This window comes from Mytilus trossulus, chromosome 3 (assembly GCF_036588685.1).
Source record: "Mytilus trossulus isolate FHL-02 chromosome 3, PNRI_Mtr1.1.1.hap1, whole genome shotgun sequence".
NCBI classification, from domain to species: domain Eukaryota; kingdom Metazoa; phylum Mollusca; class Bivalvia; order Mytilida; family Mytilidae; genus Mytilus; species Mytilus trossulus.
Window position 1 is genome coordinate 18,524,019 of NC_086375.1, and position 24,996 is coordinate 18,549,014.

Consider the following 24,996-nt stretch of genomic DNA (forward strand, 5'->3'; position numbering starts at 1 on the left):
AAGCAGGCACACCCCTTTTATTTTAAGTTCAAATAAAGTGGCAATCATTGCATTTCAAAGCAACACCTTATGGTGTCTTGTACTGAAAAAATCAGCATACCTTAAATGGCATATAAGAAAGAACTGGTTCCCGGAACTGCAGATGTACCAAAACAGGTACTTCAGATCTGACAAACAGACAAATGTACCCTCTTTTTAAAATTTGGTGCAGTTTTTTTAATACATGTATTCAAAATTAAAAGTCCAAAAGTGTTTTACAATGACCACCAGTCCTTCAGCTTTCATTTGATACCAAAAATATCTAAATATTCTACATATTTTGAAAGTTTCACTCATGCGTAGGAACTATTTTGTGTTAAATATGTACTACTTTCTGGTGTGTGCTTTCTGGCCGGGCCTGAATTAGTGGTGTTACACCTATCATACAATAAACAAGAGTGCACAGACTGAAGAGTCTCACCTTCTTTACTAACCATTGATATTATGTTGTCCTTAATATAAAACTTTACTACAACTGTAACATAAGCATAACATGATTCAAGCAAAATGAGGTCAATGTCATATAAACCAAACAAGAAATACTTGTACACAACTTACAATCATTCAATACACTAAATATAGTTAACATATTGCTTATAGTTTCTAAGAAACAGAACTAACCAAGAAAACTAAACGTTGACCAACCAACCAGGAAAATGCTGTCAAGGTCAGATGAACCATGTCTGGCAGACATGTGCAGATTAAAATCATTCCATACAACAAATTAAGATGACCATTTGCTTATTGTTTAAGAAAATCAGAACAAAACACAAAAACTTAGCACTGAGCAATGAACCATGAAAAAAGGGTCAAGGTCAAATAAAACCTGTGAGACAGACATAAACATTATAAAATATTTCTATACACCGAATATAGTAGACATATGGTCCAAGACCACAATTATTTCGTAGTGCATTTCTTTAAGACAATAAATGCAAATTAAAAATATCCCACCTGCACTTTCTCAATAAAATTTTTACAGTGTGTTGTACTACTTTTGGGACGAGTTATATCAAAACTATAGAAAACTTTTTTGACTCAAAATATGGACACTTTTATGTTAAGGGGGTCTTGAAATCTTTTGACAGCTTCATAAGTGCTAATTTTTAACCTTTTTCAACTTACCAAATCACTACTTTACTTTAAAATTCATGACCCAAATTATTTGACAGTGTCATTTCATTCCTTGACTTGCTATTTGAGTCATAAAACATAGAGAAATACATTTGGAAGGGGTATACAAAAAATTGGCAAGTAACACACTGTCCACAATAGGGACTACATTTGTGGACAACTAAAAAAGGGGACCACAATTGAGGTCCCGAACCATATTGCATATAGTATTTGTAAAAAATACCTAAACTTAAAAACTTAACTTTGACCACTGAACCATGAAAATGAGGTCAAGGTCAGGAAAACTTGCCAGTTGGTCACGTTCACCTTACAATCCTTCTATACACCAAATAAACAAGACCTATTGCTTACAGTATCTAAGATATGGACTTGACCACCAAAACTTAACCTTGTTCACTGATCCATGAAATTAGTTTGAGGCCAAGTGAAAACTGTCTGATCGGCATGATGACCTTGCAAGGTATGCACATACTTAAAACAGTTATCCTATTACTCTTTATAATAGAGAAATTATTATTACAAACACTTTTTTTTCAAGAAGTCACTTAACCATGAAAATGAGGTCATGGACAATGGCCATGAGATAGATGGAAACTTCTTTTAAAAATCATATACAAAAGGCATCTATATACAAAGTATGAAGCATTCAGGTCTTCCACCTTCTAAAATATAAAGTTTTCAGAATTCAACTGGCGGATCACTATACCTATGTCAAGCTCTCAGTGACAAAAACTGATAGAAAGAGGGGAACTTAAGAAGCTCTCGTAGGCCAGGTGAAGTGTTATGCGTTTACAATTCTACATTAGCTAGAGGTATAAGGGGAGGGTTGAGATCTCACAAACAATTAACATGTTTAACCCCGCCGCATTTTTGCGCCTGTCCCAAGTCAGGAGCCTCTGGCCTTTGTTAGTCTTGTATTATTTTAATTTTAGTTTCTTGTGTACAATTTGGAAATTAGTATGGCGTTTATTATCACTGATCTAGTATATATTTGTTTAGGGGCCAGCTGAAGGACGCCTCCAGGTGAGGGAATTTCTTGCTACATTGAAGACCTGTTGGTGACCTTCTGCTGTTGTTTTTTTCTATGGTCGGGTTGTTGTCTCTTTGACACATTCCCCATTTCCATTCTCAATTTTAAGTCTATTTATCAATAAAATACTGAGTCCATTGACCATGAAATAGTACCTGTTTACTGTTCCTAAAATTCCATGTATGCTTGATAAAGTTGCACCTGTAAATAATTGTATTCATAAAGTCTACAAAATATATCTCATCAATTTTTTTTAATAATTTTCATGGTAATAAAATAGATATGAGCTGAAAATTTTTCCACATACAAATACATTTGAATACAAAAATAAGAAGATGTGGTATGTTTGCCAATGAGACAACTCTACACAAGAGATCAAATGAAGACCTTTCTCATTCAATAAAAATGAAGAATACATTGAACATAAACTGTATAATTATAGAGTATCAAAACTAGAGGCTCTAAAGAGCCTGTGTCGCTCACCTTGGTATATGTGAATTAAACAAAGGAAGCAGACAGTTCATGACAAAATTGTGTTTAGGTGATTGTGATGTGTTTGTACATCTTACTTTACTGAAAATTCTTGCTGCTTACAATTATCTCTATCTATAATGAACTTGTCCGTGTAGTTTCAGTGGAAAATGTTGGTAAAAATTTACAAATTTTATGAAAATTGTTAAAAATTGATTATAAAGGACAATAACTTCTTAGGGGGTCAATTGACCATTTTGGTCATTTTAACTTATTTTTGAGTCTTAAATTGCTGTACATTATTGCTGTTTACAGCTGATCTCCATCTTTAATTATATTCAAGATAATAACAAAAAACGGCAAAATTTCCTTCAAATTACCAATTTAGTGGCAGCACTCTAACAATGAGTTGTCCCATTCATCTTAAAATTTCAGGGCAGATAGATCTTGACCAGATAAACAATTTTACACCTTGTCAGATTTGATCTAAATGCTTTGGTTTTTGAGTAATAACCAAAAACTGCATTTAACCTCCATGTTCTATTTTAAGCCGTGGCGGCTATCTTGGTTGGTTGGCCGGGTAAAAAAACACAGTTTTTATACAAAATACATCAATGATGATTGTGGCCAAGTTTGGATTAATTTGGCCCGGTAGTTTCAGAGGAGAAGATTTTTGTAAAAGATCATGGATATTTACGAAAAATGGTTAAAAATTGACTATAAAGGGCAATAACTCCTAAAGGGGTCAACTGACCGTTTCGGTCTTATTGACTTATTTGTAAATCTTACTTTGCTGAACATTATTGCTGTTTACAGTTTATCTCCATCTATAATAATATTCAAGATAATAACCAAAAACAGTAAAATTTCCTCAAAATTACCAATTTAGGGGCAGCAACCCAACAATGGGTTGTCTGATTCATCTGAAAATTTCAGGGCAGATAGATCTTGACCTGATAAACAATTTCACGAGTTGGCCGGGTCAAAAAACACAAACTTTAAACTAGATACATCAATGATGATTGTGGCCAAGTTTGGTTTAATTTGGTCCAGTAGTTTCAGAGGAGAAGATTTTTGTAAAAGTTAACGCCTGACGCCAGACAACTCTTTCCACTCATAACAATTACATATTTATATACTTGTATAACCATAACAAGAAAAAAACAAACAACAAAAAACTTACTAACAATGGATAACAACTGAGTGACTGGCTATACAAACATTGCATATTAGCAGTAACTGTTTTGTAAGTACAATCAACAGATAATAGATCTAAATTCTCATCAAGCCATGCTTACATTAAATTCTTTTTTTTAATTAACACACTGAATTACATAATTAATATGAAAAATGATAATATACAAGAATGTGTCCTCAGTGCACAGATGCCCCACCCCTACTATCATTTTCTAAAAAATGTGAAAATGGGGGGAAATCTCTAATTTGGCATTAAAATAAAAAAAAGATCATATTACAAGGAACATGTGTACTGAGTTTCAAGTTTTATGGGGCATAAAAATAGAAATCTACAATGCAGATTCTGAATTGTCAATAAATTAGCTTGATAAACCTTATAATAAAGCAGTCCAACTAGGATTCAATTTTAGTGAGGAAAAAGTCAAAAATAAGATAATTAAATATCCAGTAAAATGAATTTTGACTGAACAATGATGCCACATTAAAGTGTTTTTTGAGTTGTTGTACAACATATTGACGGTATACCATAATACGTCCTGTAAATAGCTGTTTGAAATAAGGATTAAAAAGAGAATATTCTTTTTAAAAGAAAAATGATTTTGAAATTCTAAAATGACATGAACCTACTAAAATCAGTTGTTTTGTGATATTTTGGCTTTTTAAAATTGAAAATATGCATTTTATGTACCCTGATACCAAGTTACAGTTATATTGAAAGTCCCTCAGTATCTGACAGCTGAACTTGAGCTTATAAAATGGCTAATGACACAGAAGTTGTAGCCAGCATCCATCTCATAGACATTCTCAACCACCTTTAGGAAACTAAAACAGTCACAAGTATATCATTTAGATAAAGAGAGTTTGGTTCATGCTTGGAATAAATCAATATTACAAAGTCATCTAGATAATGATCTTTTTGATTCGTCCATTTTTGCTTCATGGTCTGCTATCTGTTGTCGAAGATCATGTAGACAATTGTATTGCTGAAATGATAAAACAATCATAAATAATTATATAAATCAAGTTTTATATATTGAAATGTAGGACTCTTAAAACAATGAAACAACACAAGTTCGTCATTATTTGTTGAATACTAGTTAATGTTGATGATATGGGTAAAGTGTACCACTAAAGATATTTGTTCTACATATATCGTCTGTTTGACTACCAGTAAGCTACAACTTTTATACATTTCACCTGTTTTTTTGTTGCAATCACTTTGAACCATAAAAAGGGTCAAAATTTCGAATGACCTGATAATTATACGTTTGTATTGTTTGCAATTTAAGGAAAATATAAATGGTGGTGATTGTTTTTATATGCATTTATATATTTTTATGGCATCTCACTTTTTGTACACATTTGGCTAATTTTTAATTTTTAATTCCCTCGTTATCTTCAATGCTTTGTCTGGCTTTAGTGAGGAATCAATGCTGAATGGATATAGAATACATACCTTGACAGATTGTACGGCTGCTGGACCTCTTAATTCTCTCATTATCTCTATTGATTTGTCTGCTTCTAGTGAAGAATCAAGTTTCATCATCAATGCTGCAGCCACTGAAATTAAAGTGTACTTAAGAATTGAATGCTTATTTTAGTAAATTCATTGGGGTGTAATTACATAAAATATATAAGAAATACTAATGAATCTAACTCGATACAATTATTTCAAACTAAAAAGTCAATGATGTGCACATATGGGCTGAGGATAGGCAAGTTGTGTCATTAACTTTTCAAGTATAATGCACAGTTTAAGAATCGTCTTGGCAAAGAAAACTTGGTCTACAATAACTACAAGTATAAATACAGAGTAAAGACTAAACAGGGAGACAGTTGCTAAAAGAGATGTGTAAAGACTAAACAGGGAGACAGATGCTACTGGAGATGTGTAAAGACTAAACAGGGAGACAGATGCTACTGGAGATGTGTAAAGACTAAACAGGGAGACAGATGCTACTGGAGATGTGTAAAGACTAAACAAGGAGACAGATGCTACTAGAAATGTGTAAAGACTAAACGAGGAGACAGATGCTACTGGAGATGTGTAAAGACTAAACGAAAAGACAGATGCTTCTGGAGATGTTTAAAGACTAAACGAGGAGACAGATGCTACTGGAGATGTGTAAAGACTAAACAGGGAGACAGATGCTACTAGAGATGTATAAAGACTAAACGAGGAGACAGATGCTACTTGAGATGTGTAAAGACTAAACAGGGAGACAGATGCTACTGGAGATGTGTAAAGACTAAACAGGGAGACACATGCTACTGGGGATGTGTAAAGACTAAGCGAGGAGACAGATGCTACTGGAGATGTGTAAAGACTAAACAGGGAGACAGATGCTACTGGAGATGTGTAAAGACTAAACAGGGAGACAGATGCTACTAGAGATGTATAAAGACTAAACGAGGAGACAGATGCTACTTAAGATGTGTAAAGACTAAACAGGGAGACAGATGCTAATGGAGATGTGTAAAGACTAAACAGGGAGACACATGCTACTGGGGATGTGTAAAGACTAAGCGAGGAGACAGATGCTACTGGAGATGTGTAAAGACTAAACAGGGAGACAGATGCTACTGGAGATGTGTAAAGACTAAACAGGGAGACAGATGCTACTGGAGATGTGTAAAGACTAAACAGGGAGACAGATGCTACTGGAGATGTGTAAAGACTAAGCGAGGAGACAGATGCTACTGGAGATGTGTAAAGACTAAACAGGGAGACTGATGCTACTGGAGATGTGTAAAGACTAAACAGGGAGACAGATGCTACTGGAAATGTGTAAAGACTAAGCGAGGAGACAGATGCTACTGGAGATGTGTAAAGACTAAACAGGGAGACAGATGCTACTGGAGATGTGTAAAGACTAAACAGGGAGACAGATGCTACTGGAGATGTGTAAAGACTAAACAGGGAGACAGATGCTACTGGAAATGTGTAAAGACTAAGCGAGGAGACAGATGCTACTGGAGATGTGTAAAGACTAAACAGGGAGACAGATGCTACTGGAGATGTGTAAAGACTAAACAGGGAGACAGATGCTACTAGAGATGTGTAAAGACTAAACAGGGAGACAGATGCTACTGGAGATGTGTAAAGACTAAACAGGGAGACAGATGCTACTGGAGATGTGTAAAGACTAAACAGGGAGACATATGCTACTGGAGATGTGTAAAGACTAAGCGAGGAGACAGATGCTACTGGAGATGTGTAAAGACTAAACAGGGAGACAGATGCTACTGGAGATGTGTAAAGACTAAACAGGGAGACAGATGCTACTGGAGATGTGTAAAGACTAAGCGAGGAGACAGATGCTACTGGAGATGTGTAAAGACTAAACAGGGAGACAGATGCTACTGGAGATGTGTAAAGACTAAACAGGGAGACAGATGCTACTAGAGATGTGTAAAGACTAAACAGGGAGACAGATGCTACTGGAGATGTGTAAAGACTAAACAGGGAGACAGATGCTACTAGAGATGTGTAAAGACTAAACAAGGAGACAGATGCTACTGGAGATGTGTAAAGACTAAACAGGGAGACAGATGCTACTGGAGATGTGTAAAGACTAAACAGGGAGACAGATGCTACTGGAGATGTGTAAAGACTAAACAAGGAGACAGATGCTACTGGAGATGTGTAAAGACTAAACAAGGAGACAGATGCTACTAAAGATGTGTAAAGACTAAACAGGGAGACAGATGCTACTGGAGATGTGTAAAGACTAAACAGGGAGACAGATGCTACTGGAGATGTGTAAAGACTAAACGAGGAGACAGATGCTACTGGAGATGTGTAAAGACTAAACAAGGAGACAGATGCTACTGGAGATGTGTAAAGACTAAACAGGGAGACAGATGCTACTGGAGATGTGTAAAGACTAAACAGGGAGACAGATGCTACTGGAGATGTGTAAAGACTTAAAGGGGAGACAGATGCTACTGGAGATGTGTAAAGACTAAGCGAGGAGACATATGCTACTGGAGATGTGTAAAGACTAAACAGGGAGACAGATGCTACTGGAGATGTGTAAAGACTAAACAGGGAGACAGATGCTACTGCAGATGTGTAAAGACAAAACAAGGAGACAGATGCTACTAGAGATGTGTAAAGACTAAACTGGGAGACAGATGCTACTGGAGATGTGTAAAGACTAAACGAGGAGACATATGCTACTGGAGATGTGTAAAGACTAAACAGGGAGACAGATGCTACTGGAGATGTGTAAAGACTAAACAGGGAAACAGATGCTACTGGAGATGTGTAAAGACTTAAAGGGGAGACAGATGCTACTGGAGATGTGTAAAGACTAAGCAAGGAGACATATGCTACTGGAGATGTGTAAAGACTAAACAGGGAGACATATGCTACTGGAGATGTGTAAAGACTAAGCGAGGAGACAGATGCTACTGGAGATGTGTAAAGACTAAACAGGGAGACAGATGCTACTGGAGATGTGTAAAGACTAAACAGGGAGACAGATGCTACTGGAGATGTGTAAAGACTAAGCGAGGAGACAGATGCTACTGGAGATGTGTAAAGACTAAACAGGGAGACAGATGCTACTGGAGATGTGTAAAGACTAAACAGGGAGACAGATGCTACTAGAGATGTGTAAAGACTAAACAGGGAGACAGATGCTACTGGAGATGTAAAGACTAAACAGGGAGACAGATGCTACTAGAGATGTGTAAAGACTAAACAAGGAGACAGATGCTACTGGAGATGTGTAAAGACTAAACAGGGAGACAGATGCTACTGGAGATGTGTAAAGACTAAACAGGGAGACAGATGCTACTGGAGATGTGTAAAGACTAAACAAGGAGACAGATGCTACTGGAGATGTGTAAAGACTAAACAAGGAGACAGATGCTACTAAAGATGTGTAAAGACTAAACAGGGAGACAGATGCTACTGGAGATGTGTAAAGACTAAACAGGGAGACAGATGCTACTGGAGATGTGTAAAGACTAAACGAGGAGACAGATGCTACTGGAGATGTGTAAAGACTAAACAAGGAGACAGATGCTACTGGAGATGTGTAAAGACTAAACAGGGAGACAGATGCTACTGGAGATGTGTAAAGACTAAACAGGGAGACAGATGCTACTGGAGATGTGTAAAGACTTAAAGGGGAGACAGATGCTACTGGAGATGTGTAAAGACTAAGCGAGGAGACATATGCTACTGGAGATGTGTAAAGACTAAACAGGGAGACAGATGCTACTGGAGATGTGTAAAGACTAAACAGGGAGACAGATGCTACTGCAGATGTGTAAAGACAAAACAAGGAGACAGATGCTACTAGAGATGTGTAAAGACTAAACTGGGAGACAGATGCTACTGGAGATGTGTAAAGACTAAACGAGGAGACATATGCTACTGGAGATGTGTAAAGACTAAACAGGGAGACAGATGCTACTGGAGATGTGTAAAGACTAAACAGGGAGACAGATGCTACTGGAGATGTGTAAAGACTTAAAGGGGAGACAGATGCTACTGGAGATGTGTAAAGACTAAGCAAGGAGACATATGCTACTGGAGATGTGTAAAGACTAAACAGGGAGACAGATGCTACTGGAGATGTGTAAAGACTAAGCGAGGAGACATATGCTACTGGAGAAGTGTAAAGACTAAACAGGGAGACAGATGCTACTGGAGATGTGTAAAGACTGAACGAGGAGACAGATGCTACTAGAGATGTGTAAAGACTAATTGAGGAGACAGATGCTACTGGAGATGTGTAAAGACTAAACAGGGAGACATATGCTACTGGAGAAGTTTAAAGACTAAACAGGGAGACAGATGCTACTGGAGATGTGTAAAGACTAAATGAGGTGACAGATGCTACTAGAGATGTGTAAAGACTAAACGAGGAGACAGATGCTACTGGAGATGTGTAAAGACTAAACGAGGAGACAGATGCTACTGGAGATGTGTAAAGACTAAACTGGGAGACAGATGCTACTGGAGATGTGTAAAGACTAAACGAGGAGACAGATGCTACTGGAGATGTGTAAAGACTAAACAGGGAGACAGATGCTACTGGAGATGTGTAAAGACTAAGCGAGGAGACAGATGCTACTGGAGATGTGTAAAGACTAAACGAGGAGACAGATGCTACTGGAGAAGTGTAAAGACTAAACAGGGAGACAGATGCTACTGGAGATGTGTAAAGACTAAGCGAGGAGACATATGCTACTGGAGATGTGTAAAGACTAAACAGGGAGACAGATGCTACTGGAGATGTGTAAAGACTAAACGAGGAGACAGATGCTACTGGAGATGTGTAAAGACTAAACAAGGAGACAGATGCTACTAGAGATGTGTAAACACTTAACAGGGAGACAGATGCTACTGGAGATGTGTAAAGACTAAACAGGGAGACAGATGCTACTGGAGATGTGTAAAGACTAAACGAGGAGACAGATGCTACTGGAGATGTGTAAAGACTAAACAGGGAGACAGATGCTACTGGAGATGTGTAAAGACTAAGCAAGGAGACAGATGCTACTGGAGATGTGTAAAGACTAAGCAAGGAGACAGATGCTACTGGAGATGTGTAAAGACTAAACAGGGAGACAGATGCTACTGGAGATGTGTAAAGACTAAGCAAGGAGACAGATGCTACTGGAGATGTGTAAAGACTAAACAGGGAGACAGATGCTACTGGAGATGTGTAAAGACTAAACAGGGAGACAGATGCTACTGGAGATGTGTAAAGACTAAACGAGGAGACAGATGCTACTGGAGATGTGTAAAGAATAAACAGGGAGACAGTTGCTACTGGAGATGTGTAAAGACTAAACAGGGAGACAGATGCTACTGGAGATGTGTAAAGACTAAACAGGGAGACAGATGCTACTGGAGATGTGTAAAGTCTGACTGCACAGCTTCCATCAACACACTCAATAGAATACCAGAGATCAACATAAATATCTGTCAGATCCAGTTCAACTCAATTTTGATCAAGTACTCAAAAGAGCGAAACAAAGATGTCTTGTTGAAAGCACTCTAGTATCAACAATCTATGAAGACGAATTAGTGAAACTGAGTAACAGAGACTAGGACAACCACTCCCAAAGACTAGTCCAGAGTATGCCCACCTATTTTTTTACAAGTTGTACTCCTTACAAAGCTTTGTGGATGATCTCATCTATCCAACTTTTTTTTTTAACTTTACAACCTAACATTTTAAAAAGTTGGATAAATGAGAATGAACCTAATTTACCTTTCTGTTTGTATGATTGTTTTGATAAGCATGCACTTTTGTTTTGATAACTATCTGCACCTATTCCTGGAATGCCAACATAATTTTACAGGTAAATTGTTGGTAGATCAAAGTATGTTGGCATTCAAGGAATAATTTTCTCTATGATAATGATAAATCGATTTGTATCATTTATCTTTTTCAATAAACTGTGCACATTTTTGTGATAGAGCCTGTCATCATGAATTTTAAATTTCATTGGGATATGAAGATGAATTTTAGTATGACGCACAAGCGTTGTTATCCGATCAAAATGAGGGATTCTTCTGAAACAAACATGTAAAAAAAAAGTCAGTAACTGCGAGTACTCTCAAATCGTATTTTCTTGTTGATTCGACCTGTTGATACTGTTTGTAATGCTTTTTTGTTATTTTTTATTTATATGGATCTTGTCTGTACACCAGCTTTGATTATTTGTAATATCTTCAATTTTTCACTTATTTTTACAACATTTGTATAAACTTCAAGATTATAAAAAAACGCGTTTTTTTTCTAAAGTGAACATTGATTGGTTAAATATTTCTCAGTGTGTTTGAATTTGTTTGTTAGCTTTTAGGTCATGAATGTTGGTCTCTAATATTTTATTAACTGTGCATTTGTATTCAGATATCGCAGATCAAATTTATTCGTTCATTGTGTAATCATACGTTTTTTTATTGAGTTAAGTCTGCCAATTGATATTTTATCGTATGTTTTTCTATGTTGTGATGTTATGCTATTGTTTCAGAAAAAGGGAGAAGGTTTGGATCCATTAAAACGTTTAATCCCGCTGCAAATGTTTGCACCTGTCCTAAGTCAGGAATCTGATGTACAGTAGTTGTCGTTTGTTTATGTAATATATACGTGTTTCTCGTTTCTCGTTTTGTTTATATAGATTAGACTGTTGGTTTTCCCGTTTGAATGGTTTTACACTAGTAATTTTGGGGCCCTTTATAGCTTGTTGTTCAGTGTGAGCCAAGGCTCCATGTTGAAGGCCGTACTTTAACCTATAATGGTTTACTTTTTAAATTGTTATTTGGATGGAGAGTTGTCTCATTGGCACTCACACCACATCTTCCTATATCAATGTATTATATGAAATGACATACTATAAATACCGTCACAAGTATACACTAGACTTTCTAATTATCTGTGATCACAATGTCTGAAATTTACTTGTGAATTGACAAAATTACAGATTTACAAAATACACTGTAATGCTTTTAAATATTGTTTTGGAATCATTATAAAAATCAACCTGATTAAGCAGCTGTCCTGTTTTATTTTAAACTAACATTTTATTCTTTTTTCATATAAGACAACTATAATTCAAAAACAGTCCAACTGGTGCACAAAACTAAAATTAAAAAAATTGACAAATAGCATATAATTTGGTACTTACAGAAACTTGATCTTCCAAGACCTCCATAACAGCTAAGAAAAAGTTACTACAGTATTATTGTCGTGTAAAATCTGTCTTTTAATATACATGTAAAGGTGTATACGAGAATCTTTAATTTCTTATCATGTGGTCTTCAATCTTCAGTTAATAGATGCAGATTTAAGAAATTAATTATCAAATGATGGGTGTATCTTATTTTAATAGATGTTATCATTATCAGGAAAATCCATGTTACCATTTAGGTTGATATCATAGTCCAGAAAATTGCTATCCAGCCTTCTGCATTGAAATGTCAGTTTATCTATACATCTTATTCATATAATTGATAATATTGTACAACATATATTGTCTAAATTTTGTAGTGTTATATAGCTTTTACAGGTGTTCAGAAATAATATGAAATATGTGCCTGTCCAAAATTAGTAGACTGTACTTTTATAGTGATTGTCATGGTTTACATTTGTCAAATTTGTGTTTCGTAATTGTTTTGGTTATAAATTAGGCCGCTAGTTTTTGCAATTGAATTGTTTCATATTTTTCATATCTAGGCGTTTTATTGCTGACTATACAGTATGGGTTTTTCTCATTGCTGAAGACAGAATGGTTGCCTATAATTGCTTACATCCACTTTATTTGAACTTTGAAGGAAAGCTGTCTCATTGGCAATCACAACATACCTCCTTATTTTTATTTCTAATTAAAAAAAAAAGATTTTTAACCTGCATATTTGGATATTGAGCTATATAAGGGCTGTTCCAGAATTAAATGTATTTGGAGGCACTTTCTGACATATCATTTTTAGAAAAATTCTGAGCAAAATGCAACCAACCATATTTAATTGATTTGAGAGCCTCCCAGTATCCCTACCTGATAAATTTTGGAACAACCCTAAAAAACAATGAGAATTTTATTGATCTTATTGTTTGTGGTTTTGATGTTATCATCTAACAAGTGTTTTTTTAATTGATGTTAACATTTTGGTTTTGGTTTCCTTTTTGTGTACCCTTTTCATTTAACTGTTTCTTTGTTAAAAAACATATTTCTGTAGTTTGTTTGTTTTAAACTGCAAAAATGTTCTAGTTGAACAAACATGACATGACCATATCTATTAATCAGTTTTATGGTGGACCTATGGTTGCTCAGTCTTTAGTTTTATATTTTAGGCATTACAGTTCTGTATATTACTCAACATGTGTTCTTTTTTTTAACCAAGGTTCAAGTGACCTTTACTTACTGTATAACAGTTTTTCTTCTTTTCATGAGTGTAACATGAAGGTCATCAATGATTTTGACCAGCTCACTGGTGCTAGGTACCAGTCCATCAGGAAAAGGTGTATGATGTACAGTAATGTCATTCTCTTGAAGCTCTCCCAATAACTTTGGCACTCTATACTTGTTGAGTTCACCCTTACTGCACAAACAAAACACATCCTTCACACCTTCTGACACTAGACATTCTAAAAAATATTTAGATATGTTTTAATTTAAAAATGCTGAGGGTAAGATATTATCAAAATCAGGCTTAAAATTTTAGAAGCAGGCTTTATATTTTTAAACTGTCATATTGTTGGGGTTTCATTTATTAGTTCAAAGAATGTATGCTTGTTACTAGCTGATTAAATTCACTTCCCCCCTGAAAGTAACACATTCTGAAGACATTTGTTAAGACAAATTTTGCTGTACTTGATACTTTTTTATTAAAATATAATATTATTCAAACATCTTTTGCCAAATTTCGTTCCCTCAGAGGTTTTATATTTCATTCTTTCAGTATGTTTAATGATTGTTATGGAGATATGTAAGTCTTGTCTATAGTCATATTGCTTTGTAGACCTGTGGCATTGACAAAACAGTATGTTCCATATTTATATTATTTAAGTTTTTATTTATTCCTTTTTTTATATTAAACTGTGCATACTTAAGTCATTATCAAGACTTCTCCATATGTCTTTAAATCTGCAACCTAAAATGTTAAAACAAACAATTAGTATAAAACTTATGCATACAAAGAAAATAAAAATGAACATGGAGAAAAGGATTAATTGATTGATGTTTGACTATTTCAGCACCACTGGCTATTTCCTGACGGTCAGATTTTATTGGTGGAGGCAGTTTGAGTGCCACAAGAACCACTGGCTATTTCCTGACGGTCAGATTTTATTGGTGGAGGCAGTTTGAGTGCCACAAGAACCACTGGCTATTTCCTGACGGTCAGATTTTATTGGTGGAGGCAGTTTGAGTGCCACAAGAAAACCACTTCTCTTCAGCAGAAAAACTGACCGTCCTTGTCAATTAAGATTGGAGTTGAGTGCACCTGCAATGTACCATGTGCAGGGTTATAACTGAAAAAAGTATATGGGGGGTATACATCAATGAGACAGCATCCCAGCAACACAATAAGCTGACATTCAACATACTATTTTAAACAATAGACAAGTGTCTTCTATACAGCATAATAAGCTTTGCTATCACTTTAAAAAGGTAAAGGCTGTTTGATTGGTAGAAAGGCACAGGCTTTTTTTGAATTAGAGAGGATTCATATCTAAAATTCTAAAATTCTATGTATCTATGCTAATCAATGTTCTTTTTTCATATACTTGTTTTCTCTATATGCTCCTTGTGGGCCCTTAATTGGAAACTGCATGAAGTCACAGAAAGTGACATTTGTATTGTTGATACTCCTTTGTTTGTTTTTGATAGTACATTTGTACTTGTACATAGATATAGGAAGATGTGGTGTGAGTGCCAATGTATTAATATTCTGTTATGAAATATGGAAGACTTTTTAATAGAGTATTGTAGGTAGTATTTAAATATTTTTGGGGCTGTTTTTATAAATAAGTTTTTATTTTACACTTTAAACCCTTTCAATGAAAAGATAAACATAATAACAATCCTGACCTGGCAATGCACAAATCCCCACAGGTTCATCACATCCTAATGAAGATAAATCTAACCTGAAAAAAACAGACATGAATGATAATGTTAATGAAAACACATTGAAACAACGGATTTACTTAATTTTATTTAACTAAACAATATATTTAATGTCTTTGACATCTAGCTCTCACTACTTATATACACATGTACCACTAAATCTTAGTATTAACTGAATAAACTTCAAAAAGAGGCAAATTGAACCCTGCAAAATGTATACTTTCAAATGATATTGTAAACCAATCATAACAGCTATTCTTTTTACTTAAAATAAATACATGTATCAGAGATTAAGATAAAATGCAACTTGTTCTTTTAATGAAATTTTAAGTTGATCAATGATAACAAAGATGTATGACTATGTATATAGACTTTTTTATTGATCTATTTGCTGGCCATTGATTTTAAGTTAAAACCTTGAAAATAATGGTTTAACTACAAGTATCAGAAACAATATTACCAAATAACTACATGACTGATTTATATTAAATAAATACCATAATATGTAGAAATGTTTTAAGTTTTATTGTTTATTGTGCCATTCTATTATTCATGCTTCTTTTAATTTTCTGACAAGGTGAACACAAAGAAAATTATTTCTTGAAAAGTTTGCTATGAAATCAATTTAAAATCAATCGAAAAAATTAGCATATGTGTTTAACCCATTAGATAATGAAAACAAACCCCCACGAAAATTATGGTCAAATAAACAATAAAACTTCAGACTTTTCTCCATCTTATGGTTACTATTTTATGAAAATTGCTGAAAACAGTTTATACTTGGTAATATTTTTTTGAAAAATATTGATTTTAGTTGAAATGATAGGACATTTTTTGAGTGAGAACTCACTTTTAGCGTCACTGATGAGTCTTTTGTAGACGAAACACGCGTCTGGCGTACATTGTATATATAAAATTTAGTCCTGGTTTAGTTTAAAAAGTTTATTTTGTCCTGAGAGTGTAGTAATACACTTGAAATTTTTAAAGATTCATGAAAAATCCTGTCAAACACAATTTAAACAGACATGTACATCTTACAACTATTCCATACACCAAATACAGTTTACCAATTGCTTTGGTAATCATGGTAAATCATGTACATTTTTGTAATTGAAAAACAGATTAAAACACCAAAAAACAACATTGACCAATGAACCCTGAAATAATGTCAAGGTCAGATTATACCTGCCAGACAGACATATACCTTACAATCATTCTATATACTGATACAGCAAAGGAAGTTGACATACAATGACATATTGCTATTAGTGTTTAAAAAACAGACCAAAACACAAAACATTAACATTGACAAATGAACCATGAAATTGAGGTCAAGGTCAGATAAATTGAATGATAATACCTGCCAGACAGTCTGAGTCATGTACACCTTACAATTATTCCAAACATTGGGTCTCGCAAATTACTGACAAGAAGCTCCAAGAATAATTGTTTAGCAACAAAAAGGCAAGAAAACTAATTTAAAGACAAGAAAATAAATTTACCATCAAGATACATGTAAATTAAGTTTTGTTTTAAATATCATTTTCTGATAATGACATGTTTAGTCTTAGATGCATGATTTTTTTATTAGTTGTTAGTGACTTTAAACTAGCTGTCAGATAACTGTGAGTGCTCTCAGATCTGTTCCTTGTGCTTTTTTGTTGTCAGATGTACATACAAATGTATACCCGGCCACAACCACTTGTATTTTTGTCCATCTGATGAGTTAAGCCTTTTTCAACTGATTTTCATAGTTCGTTTCTTATGTTGTACTGTTATACCACTGTCCCAGGTTAGGGGAGGGTTGGCTCTACTTCCTCCCAAACCATTCTTTGAAACCTGTACTTTAACTTCATTCATCTACAACAACACTACCTTCACATGTACATGTATCATTGACCAGACACATTATCCCCTTCTCTAACTATTGTTTTAGGAGATTTCATAAGAATTAAACAAGGATATATAAATGCAATACACAAAGTATTTTTAAATGTAGAGAACTGATCATCTTCTTATCTCTTTAGATAAAATTACAGGATGCTATTCCAGTGCTCTAGCTAGAAATCAAAAGAGGCAGGGTGCCAGTGAAGGGCAGGGCACTTTTTATGATAAGAAAAGGCACTGCTCATTTTTTTGTCTATGTTTCTGTGTGTATCACGAGTTAACGAATCTCTTTGTTTTTTACTGTATATGTTTGTTTTTTTTTAATAAAGATGCTTTTCAACTATAGTCTTTATTTCATTGTTCATGTAGTTATGAATGATAAAGTACATCTTCATCAACATATTATGTTTTAACAGTCATGACAGTGTAACTTCACTCTACCCATTATCAAAGAATAAGTTGGTTTTTTTATATAGAAATTACAGCTTTAAATACATCATATGAACAGTGTCTAATTACTAATTTATCAATGTTTAGAACATGGGTTGCTAAAAGTATAATTGTCAAGTAGAAATTGCAATATATTTTTTTTAATATGTTCAAAGACACTTAATACCTTTAAGGTAACATTATTGTGTTATTATATATTCAATTGGTAATTTATTCCTTTTTTTGATACTAGATAATATTTTTATCAGAAATCGATGAAACAAAATTTTACCAAAAAGGCACAAGATAATTTTGGAAAATGACGTCAGGGCAGAAGGGCGCGGATGAAGGCACCCAGGGCGCAGCGCCCTTCTATTTTGGGCTAGCGAGACCACTGTATTCTATTTGTAGGAGCATACAATCACTGTAAATTTATAAAAATGTATATATGATAATGAAATATGTACTACATGTAATAACAGTTTAGGACTGGGACGCTAAAGTGCCATGGTCATGATGAAGTGTAATGGTCTTCAAGTAAGAGAGATTGTCTTTTTTTTTTTAAATGCAATGGTCTATAAATGTGTCAATAGTTACAGTTTCTTACTAAATAAGGGTCGTTCTCTTTAAATAAATTTGCAGTATGAGCCTGATGAGGACATCGCTCTGCATGAATGATAATGAACAGTGTATCTTTACTTTGTTTCTGTCAGTCTCATCTGCTTCAAATATACTTTATTGTTTTCATGTAATTTCAGCTGTCGTTAACTTTAAGGGTATCCTTATTTTTTTATTTATTTTTTTTTGGGGGGGGGGGCTTGTATAGATATGGAATCAAACAGAAATTCTGCATACCAAGAAACTTTCAAAGGTGACATATCGAATTCGCCTTGTTCGTCGTCTGACGAATCCACATTTGACGCACTTTGTGATTCTTTGACTTTCATGGTTTCTGTTAGTTTTGACATAGAAAATGCATAACAAGTTACAGGTTTAAATGTTTTGAAATTCCCGCTCTAGGTCATTTTAGTGTTTTTGTCTGTGAGACGCTTGTAAAAGGCAAAAGGTAGCCATGTACTTCCGAGTTCAATTATATATCGCAAGTATTTAGTTTAGCTTAAGATTCACTTAAATCATAAATAGTAATTGGAAATATATGTAAAAAAACAAACCTCGTTTTAATATTTTATCTTAATTTCAAAACTCATGGAAATCATATCTTCAGAATCGATCCATTTTATACGGGACTGATTGCATGTTTTACCCTGTCAAGCACCTGTTCTTAGATACGGGAAGATGGAGGTTACAGATGTAAACAACCAGAAGTTATTTATTTTATGATATGAAAATGCTATTCAAAAAGGTTTACAATAAATATTTATTATGCTTTGAATATCTCTCTTATTGTCTGTGATAGCTGACAATTGGCACATACCTGAAGAATATATCAGAAGTTTGCGAACTCGTACTCGGCTAAATTATTCGTGTACATTTTGTACTCGCGCTTCTACTGACTCGTACCATTATTGTGTAGCAATGTTATATGCCATTTAATCAGATAAAACGGTAAACTTTGTAGTTATTTTGTAGTTTATAAATGAAATTGTCTGAAACAATATAATTGAAAATGTAATCCCTTTTGGGGATTCTGTGTCCCTAGGAACATATATATTAATGCAGTGGCTATTTGGCAGGATATTTAAACCATGGATTTTACACAGATTTGGACATCAACTTTTTTATAAATATTTTTGAAAAGAATATATTTAAAAATGTATATACAAATGTGTTTTCATGCTTTTAATTAATATAAATATGAGGTTATAAATTATTTATTTATGAAAATCTTCAATATTTTTTTTTATTGTACTCAGGGTATTTTTAATGCTTGATATTGTGATAAAATGATTTTAAATTAATATGAGGCAGGCATTACCTGTAAATGGGGACGAAGTCTATGAATTATTTTTTTTTAACTTAAATATTTGTTTAAAAAAAAGAAACGGAAATACCGTAACGTTTCCGATTTTGGTTCTGTTGTTAGGGATTTTAGTTGTGACATTATTTAAGTTATGACGTCATATGCAATGTAATAAAAGAATCGGGTAACGTTTTTCATATCAAGGAATTATTAAAAATGAAATTGGTTTTGCGTTCCTTCCTATTTATACTAGACTGATAAATATATTTAGTTTACTTTAAGTATCAAACAAACAAGACCGGAAAAAGGAAGTACATTGCAGATTTCTGCGCAGGTCTGGGATTTCAAAATATGACATAAAAAAAATTGAATGATTTTGAGTTCATTATAATTAGTACAATGAAAAATTCGGGAAATTTTCCAGATTTTTTTTTTTATTGAATTTTCTACTGTTATTGGGGACTACGTCCCCATATTATTAAGCTTTTTTATTCTCTGCTAATTACATCAATGAACAGTTTTATTCAGTATCGGCTAATTAGCAAATTTGCTATTTTGCTGGTGCTGGTCAAATACAAAAATGTAGCAAATTTGCTATTTAGCCAGTGCCGGTCAAATAGCCACTGCCATATATTAACTGTTCCAGGTGTCCCAGATGATTTTCTGATTGGCAGTGTCTGTGCATATCAGAACTGTTAGCACCAAAAACACATGTTATCTTCATCATGTTCATAGGTCTATTTGTATGAGAAAAACAATGCAGATTATGATTAATTGAACACAAAAAACTTTGTCAGAATGTCACTTTATTTAAAAAAAAAAGTATTTATAGTAAAACACTAACCAAAACATGATTAAGATTTATTTTAAGAAAAAATAAAAAGTCAGAATTTTACTTTATTTTGAAACAATGAAAAAAATATTTAAAGCAATATGTTCACTAACAAAAACATTTAATTTAACTTGATAACAAAATTATTTAAAACAAAACATCTTACTTTACCATATTTACAAATCCTGTAAAAAGTAATTCCTTTTATTAGTAATAATCATGTCAATTTGATGAAAAGGTAATATTTTTCAAATATTGAATACCATTGTTTTAATCAGTAATCTGATTTTGAATTTCTGATTTCAGGTTTACAAAAATGCCATCCTCTATAGTCCCAATCAATCTCACAAGAGATTTTTCTATTAAACCAGCTCATGGATTAAGATATGGAAATTTTGAAGGTGTTGTTTATTTACCACCCACAGCCAAATACGAGAAAAGAGGAGAACAGAACTTTTCAAAATTAAACAACCAACAGATTTATAAAAAGATATGCGATTGGTTTGAAGTATGGAGATCATGGCAGCAGCAACATTTGTTATTCGGTATTATTGATAGGTAATTAATTGTATATATATGAGTAGCTAAAAACTTGTTTCTTTATTTATTTGAACTTTATAGGTTTTCTGGAAACTAAAGTATTCTAATTTCATTGTCAACATTAATACAGTCTATATTTTCTGTAATGTTTCAACTGTACCTACATTTTGTATATGTATGTGACCACACCTCCTTTGGTTCCATTTCACATACTTGGTAAGGTTGTTTGCCATCATCTAAATTGAACAGTATTGTATATTTTGTTCCACAATTTTGATCCAACCATTTCATTGAAGTATGGGACTTTAAGCTTTTTTTTTTACTTTTATAACACTAACACTTTAAATTACAACTTTTCAGTGTCTTTTTTTTACAAAAGCTCTTATACTTCTGTTTGCTATTATTAAGAGTTGACCAGGTTGGTCTTTCACTCTTTCTTTTACCTTTTTGGGTCCAATGGATTGCTGTCTAAGTGATATCCTTTTTCTCTTTTCATAAGTATATTTGTACATGACCAATCCACCTATAGCTGTAGCAGTCTAACACTTGTCCATTTGTACATGACCAATCGACCTACATCTGTAGCAGTTTAACACTTGACCATTTGTACGTGACCAATCGACCTACAGCTGTAGCAGTTTAACACTTGACCATTTGTACGTGACCAATCCACCTACAGCTGTAGCAGTTTAACACTTGACCATTTGTACATGACCAATCCACCTACAGCTGTAGCAGTTTAACACTTGACCATTTGTACATGACCAATCCACCTACAGCTGTAGCAGTTTAACACTTGACCATTTGTACATGACCAATCCACCTACAGTTGTAGCAGTTTTACACTTGTCCTTTTGTACATGACCAATCCACCTACAGCTGTAGCAATTTAACACTTGACCATTTGTACATGACCAATCCACCTACAGCTGTAGCAGTCTTAACACTTGTACATGACCAATCGACCTACAGCTGTAGCAGTTTAACACTTGACCATTTGTACATGACCAATCCACCTACAGCTGTAGCAGTTTAACACTTGTCCTTTTGTACATGACCAATCCACCTACAGCTGTAGCAGTTTAACACTTGACCATTTGTACATGACCAATCCACCTACAGCTGTAGCAGTCTAACACTTGTCCATTTTTACATGACCAATCCACCTACAGTTGTAGCAGTTTAACACTTGTCCATTTGTACATGACCAATCCACCTACAGCTGTAGCAGTTTAACACTTGACCATTTGTACATGACCAATCCACCTACAGCTGTAGCAGTTTAACACTTGACCATTTGTACATGACCAATCCACCTACAGTTGTAGCAGTTTAGGTAGCAATACACAGTTAGGAAAAAAACTTAAAATTGATGCTCATAATTTTTAAACACCCTCTTCCCCCTCCTGTCTAACAAAGAAGGCTTTATATGTGTGTTATGCATGTATATAATTTTAGAAAGAGAATCTTCCATAGATTTGATTTCTAATGGTCATAAGGGTGAAAGATGATCCCTTTTGAGTGTAACCATGGCAACAATCTGCATTTCTTAGATACAAAATATAGCAAAAAAGGGGGGTGAACATGTCACAAAAGTCTCCAAAATTTGGTCTAAAGGAAAATTTCGATCAGTTACAGTGATACCTTTCCTGAATCCATAGGTTTATATCTATCAAGTGGTTCAAAAAAAATCATATGCCTTCCTGCTCGTTTTTCCATAAAATTTAATTGAAAAGATCGAGCGCAAAATCTTTGTTGATAAACACTACCATAATTTATGGACCTATGGACGGTACGGATAGGAAAATACGGACTGTCAATCATATAAATGGCCTATAAAACATGTTTAAAACAATCTAAATATTCATATAAACACACTAAGAAGGCTATATTATTCTTCAATTATCTAAAAATCAATTTTATTGTACAAAAACTTTCATATTTAAAAAATTCACAGGGGCCATAATGCGAAACTAAACTTCTAACTGTGTATTGCTACCTTAAAGATTAACATTTTTTTTTCCAATTCCACTTTAAATGGATTTCTGTTTTCTACTAGTTAAAACGAGCATTTTCGCCTGCTAATTTTGAAAATCGGTTCAGAAATAAAGATTTTATGAAGGTAAGCAATTGACACTGAAATGCTTCAAAAAAGTGATTTTAATATGGAACATGCCATGCCAAAGAGCATTTTCTCCTTTCTTAGTTAAATTTCTCAAATTATACATTCTAAGCCTGTCTTTTCTTGTTTAACAACTTAAATTAACCTTTACAGTAGACAAAGGTTACAAGTTAAAGCTATTTTAAAGCTCTAGAATGTCAATTGTGTTGTGTATTACCATACCATAGCCTTGGTTAAAATTTAGTAGATACTGAATTTATCTATAACAGCGGGAAAAAATTTAGGCATAATTCATGCTCAATTGTGACTTTTTACTTGCTAAAATAATAAATTTTATTTAGTCGCATGAAAAAATATAAAGCGTTCCTTTCTAAGGTTTCTACATAACGCGCAATCTTCTTTTCCAAGGGGTAGCCAATAAAGTATCTATTTATGACGGAACCAAGTCTTTGTGTCAAAATGTCTATATTGGTTGCTAAGGACAATAAACAACAAAACTAACATATATTGTCATACTAAAGGTTGTTTCTCCCTCAGAAATGTATCTATAACCTAAATATCAATAGATTTGTGGTATGATTTGTCTAAAAAAAAAGCAATTCTTAGCTTTGTCAAATGCCATAAGGTAGCAATACACAGTTAGGAAAAAAACTTAAAATTGATGCTCATAATTTTTAAACACCCTCTTCCCCCTCCTGTCTAACAAAGAAGGCTTTATATGTGTGTTATGCATGTATATACTTTTAGAAAGAGAATCTTCCATAGATTTGATTTCTAATGGTCATAAGGGTGAAAGATGATCCCTTTTGAGTGTAACCATGGCAACAAGCAATGCATTTCTTAGATACAAAATATAGCAAAAAAGGGGGGTGAACATGTCACAAAAGTCTCCAAAATTTGGTCTAAAGGAAAATTTCAATCAGTTACAGTGATACCTTTCCTGAATCCATAGGTTTATATCTATCAAGTGGTTAAAAAAAAATCATATGCCTTCCTGCTCGTTTTTCCATAAAATTTAATTGAAAAGATTGAGCGCAAAATCTTTGTTGATAAACACTACCATAATTTATGGACCTATGGACGGTACGGATAGGAAAATACAAACTGTCAATCATATAAATGGCCTATAAAACATGTTTAAAACAATCTAAATATTCATATAAACACACTAAGAAGGCTATATTATTCTTCAATTATCTAAAAATCAATTTTATTGTACAAAAACTTTCATATTTAAAAAATTCACAGGGGCCATAATGCGAAACTAAACTTCTAACTGTGTTTTGCTACCTTAACACTTGTCCTTTTGTACATGACCAATCCACCTACAGCTGTAGCAGTTTAACACTTGACCATTTAAATAATTTGTACATGACCAATCCACCTACAGCTGTAGCAGTCTAACACTTGTCCATTTGTACATGACCAATCCACCTACAGCTGTAGCAGTTTAACACTTGACCATTTGTACATGACCAATCCACCTACAGCTGTAGCAGTTTAACACTTGTCCTTTTGTACATGACCAATCCACCTACAGCTGTAGCAGTTTAACACTTGACCATTTGTACATGACCAATCCACCTACAGCTGTAGCAGTCTAACACTTGTCCATTTGTACATGACCAATCCACCTACAGTTGTAGCAGTTTAACACTTGACCATTTGTACATGACCAATCCACCTACAGCTGTAGCAGTTTAACACTTGTCCTTTTGTACATGACCAATCCACCTACAGCTGTAGCAGTTTATCACTTGACCATTTGTACATGACCAATCCACCTACAGCTGTAGCAG

At 34.0% G+C, this 24,996-nt stretch overlaps 2 protein-coding genes across 18 annotated transcripts in view; one reads left to right on the plus strand and one right to left on the minus strand.

The window, feature by feature from the left end:
* Positions 1–2,439: 2,439 nt before the first annotated feature.
* LOC134710321 (cyclin-dependent kinase inhibitor 3-like) lies at positions 2,440–18,827 on the minus strand. Its single transcript, XM_063570645.1, has 7 exons — positions 18,638–18,827; positions 15,431–15,486; positions 14,448–14,492; positions 13,764–13,986; positions 12,530–12,561; positions 5,328–5,431; positions 2,440–4,854 (listed from the first exon to the last, which is right to left on the minus strand). The coding sequence occupies exons 1-7, from the start codon at positions 18,748–18,750 to the stop codon at positions 4,768–4,770; spliced, it is 660 nt and encodes a 219-aa protein (XP_063426715.1). The 5' UTR covers positions 18,751–18,827; the 3' UTR covers positions 2,440–4,767.
* A 195-nt stretch (positions 18,828–19,022) lies between these two features.
* Positions 19,023–24,996, plus strand: part of LOC134710319 (uncharacterized) — a 104,588-nt gene continuing 98,614 nt past the window's right edge. For 15 of the 17 annotated variants that reach the window (XM_063570627.1, XM_063570629.1, XM_063570634.1 and 12 more), the window contains exons 1-2: positions 19,023–19,093; positions 20,842–21,093. In XM_063570627.1, coding sequence (XP_063426697.1) covers positions 19,038–19,093; positions 20,842–21,093 — 308 coding nt within the window. In that variant the 5' untranslated portion in view covers positions 19,023–19,037. Of the gene's footprint in view, positions 19,146–19,175; positions 19,349–20,841; positions 21,094–24,996 lie in introns of those variants that run through there. The other 2 variants (XM_063570632.1, XM_063570628.1) reach the window with 2 other exon arrangements.